Source organism: Pundamilia nyererei, unplaced genomic scaffold (assembly GCF_000239375.1).
Source record: "Pundamilia nyererei isolate P.nyererei 1_Seehausen unplaced genomic scaffold, PunNye1.0 scaffold00981, whole genome shotgun sequence".
Taxonomy (NCBI): domain Eukaryota; kingdom Metazoa; phylum Chordata; class Actinopteri; order Cichliformes; family Cichlidae; genus Pundamilia; species Pundamilia nyererei.
The window spans coordinates 2,714-8,120 of record NW_005188382.1 but is presented as its reverse complement, the minus strand read 5'-3'; the positions used below and the strand labels follow the sequence as shown (position 1 = coordinate 8,120).

Sequence of the window (5,407 nt, the reverse complement as noted above, 5' to 3'; positions counted from 1 at the left end):
CCATAACTTGTTTTTCAAAATATTAATAAAAGGGGTGTGTCTCCAAACAGCCATCTCTTTCCTGACAATTCGCTTTGTGCATATTCTCTTACATATGATAAGTCAACATTGAAACACCTGTGGCGCTTTGTAGTCCGGGAAATACGGTACATAAAGTTAGATAAGTTGTGATTGCCTGCCTCTATTGGGATCATCATCCTTGCAGTTATGTAGAAACAAAGGGGGAAATGAATCCACATTCTTACTTTTGATAAATTTGTTACTTCACACAGCTGACCTGCTGAACATAAAGCAAAGCCAAATGTCACGGTTATGGGTCATGTTGACCCAGTATTTTCAGTTTCTTATGTTTTTTGGTATTGTTCTGTATTGTGATTTATGTCTGATTCTTTAGTTATCCTGTTTTGATTATTATTACAAATCTGTGTCAGTTTATTCTGGTCTAGGGTTTAGTTCTTAGGTTTTGTGTCCCATGGTTAGTATAGGTCTAGTTCTGTGTCTGCATCTTTGTGAGTTGTTCCCTGTTTTATTTTGAAGGGCTATGTCTTATGTCAGTGTGTCAAGCTTCGCTCCCCGTGTCTCGTTAGCCCTAATCTTTCCCAGCTATGTCTCCCTCTTGTTTTCCATTCTCTGACTATGCCTCAGTGTATTTAAGCCCCGTGTTGCTTTGTGTCAGTGTTGCGTCGTACCCTCAGAATCACCTGTGTGTTCTTGTGTTAGCAATCTCAGTTTGATTCATGTTTTGTTTTGCGCCAGTAATAAAGCTGTGGTCTTTGAGTTGCATTCAGTGTCCGAGTCCTGCATTTGGATCCTCACTTCCGCCTGCCCGCACACAGAGCCCTGACACCAAATACCAAAAGTTGTGGAAGTAGATGCTTCTGTAAATTGATACCAATTTAAAGCTATTATAAGTTACAGATATCAGTATTCTAGGTGATGTTTACTGTAAATTGTACAATACAGCACAATTTGTGCTTTTTTTCTGTGGTGTTTTGAGTTCTAGTAGTATTTGCCTGTATTTACTTTACACATTGAGCTTTGTTGTACTTTCTCCACCTCTCTGAGTTAACTACTACAACCTGATACCTGTAGCCTTGACACTATTCTGCTATTACACATGCCAGTCAGCAAGCAAGCTCACATACACACTGTTCCTGACTTACCAGATCACTCAAGCAAGAATCCACATACCCGTCGAACTTTATCTTCCTCACGCTTTCCAACTGATTTTGTGTTTCTTGTTTTTCTACGATTTATTTCTGTTCATCAGCTTTTTCTGTTGTCTTCTTCCTTTCGGATTTTCTTGAACTGTTCAGCAGAGGATGGCTTTAAGTGTGTGCACTGTTTGCCTTGGAAGCTTCAGTGCGACAAAGAGAGCTTGAGAGATGGGAGTGTGTCATCTGAAGTGGGAGGAGGATAGATGGTGATAGTAGTAGTAGGTTTTAAATGACACAAAGACTGTAAATGTATTATTTCCAAATAGACAACACAAATTGAACCAAACTAATTTTATGTTTATGTAATTTTTTTGTTACTGACCCCAAGACATGTCCTTACATAGCTATTTCAGCTGTAAATAACTTAATTATGCATGTCAGGGGGAGGAGAAGTCATGTGTAAAATTGCACAAATCAGAGTCAGTACTTATCTTGTGAGCAAGTTGTAAGATAGGATTCATACACATTCAGGTAATGAGCAGACAAGACTAGCCCATTGTGCTCCTACACATTCTTAGATATAACTAAGTTATAGGAAGTGCTTCAGTTACAGTCTGAGGGCTTTTCCTGAGGCCTGTGCTGTTGTAGCACAAATCTGTAAATCTAGACCAATGACAGAACAGATAAGTCTGTGAGTTTTTTCATACCACTTGGCATAGACATGTTTTGGATTCCTGTCATGGATTACTCGGTGTCTCTTGTTCTAAATACTGACTTCAGATCAATCTTTAAAATGCAACACGCATGGACTTGTAGGAGAGTAGACATAAACAGTCCATGGAATGTCAAGAAATCGTGTAGTTGAATAAAAATCTACCCTCTGCCCACATTGGCTACCTATAACTAATTTTATAGCAATTAACTCAGTGCATCAACATCAGACTGCAAATACATACAATACATGTGAAGACTGGTGAACACAAGTGACTCTCTGTGCTTATTTTTTAGTTTAGTCAGTGTGATAAGAAAAGAAAAGTTTTTTTCTGTTTGCAGGCATATCATGACTGAACTAATTGAAACAGAAAGGCTGTATGTTGAGGAGCTGCAAAGCATCATGGAGGTATAGTATTTCAAGTGACTGAGATTTTTGTATCCATTTTACATGGTTGTGGCTTATTTGCATCCAAAAAGCTGCCGACCTGAACTGCTTACTTGGAATTGCACCTGTTTTACATCTTGAGAACAAAGCTACTACAGTAAACAGTCCTTAAATCTTCTAATCATCTCCCAGAATTGTTATAGAATTTTAAAAAGTTCTTTAACTGTTAAAGGATCATTCTAGGTAGACACAGTTTACCTATTGTTTTCATACACATTGGATCTAGACTGACATTCTCTCAGTTTCCTGCCACTGCAAAAGTAGTGCAAAGAAAATGTAAAGAAAAAGCAATGCAGAAGTGACTACACCCTTGTACAATGCTGTGGTATGTAATGCAGTAAATGTAATTAGTTTCGCAATCAAAAAAAGAAAAGGATCAGTGCAAAAGTATTTTTTTAGTGTATTTGTTTTTTTTTATACTGATGTCTCTGAAATGAGACTGACTGATTTTTACATTTCGCTGTTGTTTCTTTATTATTTCATTTTTTGAACCTCCCTCTCACCCTGATTCCCAGGGTTATTTTGCAGAGCTGAATAACTCTGAGCTTAGCCACCTCATGCCACCATCACTGGAGAACAAAAGAGATGTGCTGTTTGGAAACCTGCCGGAGATATATGAATTTCACAACAAGTAGGTGGAATTTACTTTATTTTGCCATTGGCCTCGACATATACACAACTATAACTTGGAAACACTGATGTCAGCAAAGATATATCACAGAAAACTGTGATATATGAACAACTCCTCTTTTAAAGGATTACCAGATGACTGGTAATGTGCCTTCTCTTAAAGTATCTTTTGCCTGGAGAAACATATTTCACTTGATGGCAAATGTGCATCATTCAAATAGCTGTCAGTTTGTACTATTAAATGATTGTTTGCACTCAGGTAATCCTGTAATTTTAAACCAAAAGCTCTCCCTAAAGAATTTCTAAAAAACTGGACTAACAGGAAGTCAAAGCATGCACTGCACACAAACCACACCTCCCCATTGCTTCTTGTTAAGGCAATCATGTGTGGTTCATATCAGTATATGTATCTCTGTGAATTTATTTAAATATCAAAACCTGAGAAAATGTGTAAAATGTATTTAAAAACAGAATACACTAATTTGCAAATCTCATGTTTTACTGACAGTAGAAAACAGAAAACATATCAAATGCTGAGAGATTTTATTATTTCATGAATTCAATGGTAGTACGACATCTCTTAACAGATCACTTTGATGATTAGTTAGATTTACCAACTTAACTAAGATCTAATTAAAAGACTAAAGTAACTAGACCTAAAGATTATGTAATTTGCATACACCTAATTAGTTTTAAGTAATTGGGATGCAATGTGTATTGTTTTCTTACTTTGTTTTCATGTATTTTCTGCAGGACATTTCTCATGGAGCTGGAGAACTGTGCAGAGAAACCAGAGCTGGTTGGAACCTGTTTTCTGAAAAGAGTGGGTATTTAGAAATACCCGCAAGTACCTGTAAAAGGGTTTATATTAGTACTTCCTTTACGTTAGTGGTTACTTTTTTCTCCATGGCTATAACAGTGCACTTTTAACAGTACAAGGAATAACATGATATATTTTGCTCTTACTTTAAATGCACCCACACCAGGGACACTTGAATACTTTTCCTGCCATATCTGAGAAACTAATGACATAATGGAAAAAATATGTCTCTCACTAGCAATATTTGTTGTTCTTTAATGTGAAAAAAAAATGTCCAGCCAACAATTCACACATTGACAGAGCAAACATTTGTTCCAGTTTCCAAGTATCAACTCCTCAGTCCAGTGAACCAAATGCTGCTTTGAAATATGAGAAAAGGTACCCGAAGGATCTGAGGACAGGAACTAATGAAACCTTTCAGGTTTTGCAGGTGAAACTGAAAATAGACACCCTCCAGAATCAGGTGTCTGGAAAATGAATTCCTTGCCAGGACCTCAGGTTGTAAACCTTAAACGTCTTTAAGGCTGAGACGTGGCATGGAGATAGCCATTTTTTTTTTTTTTTTTTTACAAAAGAAGTTAAAGGTCGAGACTTGACAATTCTTCAAAAATAGGCAGATAAAGAGTAATGAGATCTTCATTAAAGGTCTGCGGGCTAACAGGCAAGGAGTCTGATTACTGGCGCAAATTCGCACTTCACTGGGCATGTAGAGAAAGTAAGGAGAAGCAGATTTTTGTCACAGATGATCTATTCATGGGCTGAGACTTAACAACAATATAGAGCAATGATAGTTATTCAAAGCCATAATCTTTTGTCATCTAGTTATCATTAGACAGGTAAAACCAGACCTTCCATTCTTTGAAACAGGGAGATCTGATACTGTGAATCGAATTTGTTCATGCTTAGCATTGACATACTTATTGTGTTGTCTTTGGTTTGTGTGAAATCCATCAACAGAGACTTAAGAAAACACACAAAGCTGTAAGTTTTTATGTTAAAAAACTATTTACATAATAGTGAGAAATTACTGCACACATAATCTAATTTCCCAAGTCGGGGAGGAGCCAAGTCTTTAACTTACAGATTTGAAGTTCTAAAAGTACTAATACACAGAGACTTCAGGTGAGCCATTTATCATAGATCTATCATAAGTCTAGTTTTTTAGTTGGAACCTTTTTCTCCAGGTTTTAAAGTCCAATACTTTGTATTGTTGTACGGTTGTTTTTATTCAGATAACATGCGAAATTACAAAGATGTTCACTCTATTTTTGCACAACAAATTTGTTGTCTCGATTCATATCCTAGAGGGTTCCTTTAATATTCATATAAATTCATAGAAAGGTGGCAAACTTTTAAAACTAAAGATTGAATTGAACAGAAACTGAGAAACCAAATAGCCTTCCCTCTTCTCACTTGGACATGTGTTTGTGCTCTCAGAAAGAAGAGCTTCAGGTGTATGAAAAGTATTGTCAGAATAAACCACGCTCTGAAATCATCTGGAGGCAGTGTGGGGACAGCCTGTTTTTTCAGGTAAAACACACACATACGCGCACGCACGCACACACACACACACACACACACACACACACACACACACACACACACACACACACACACACACACACACACACACACACACAC

General features: G+C 37.0%; 1 protein-coding gene across 1 annotated transcript in view; it reads left to right on the top strand.

Annotated features, from left to right (window-relative positions):
- Positions 1 to 2,212: 2,212 nt before the first annotated feature.
- LOC102197471 (guanine nucleotide exchange factor DBS-like) overlaps positions 2,213 to 5,407 on the top strand; it is a gene marked incomplete at its 3' end in the record, with an annotated part of 4,944 nt that continues 1,749 nt past the window's right edge. Inside the window, exons 1-4 of the mRNA XM_005755111.1 lie at positions 2,213 to 2,277; positions 2,832 to 2,947; positions 3,700 to 3,769; positions 5,204 to 5,296. Of these exons, the coding sequence (XP_005755168.1) occupies positions 2,218 to 2,277; positions 2,832 to 2,947; positions 3,700 to 3,769; positions 5,204 to 5,296 (339 nt within the window). The remainder of the gene's footprint in view (positions 2,278 to 2,831; positions 2,948 to 3,699; positions 3,770 to 5,203; positions 5,297 to 5,407) is intronic.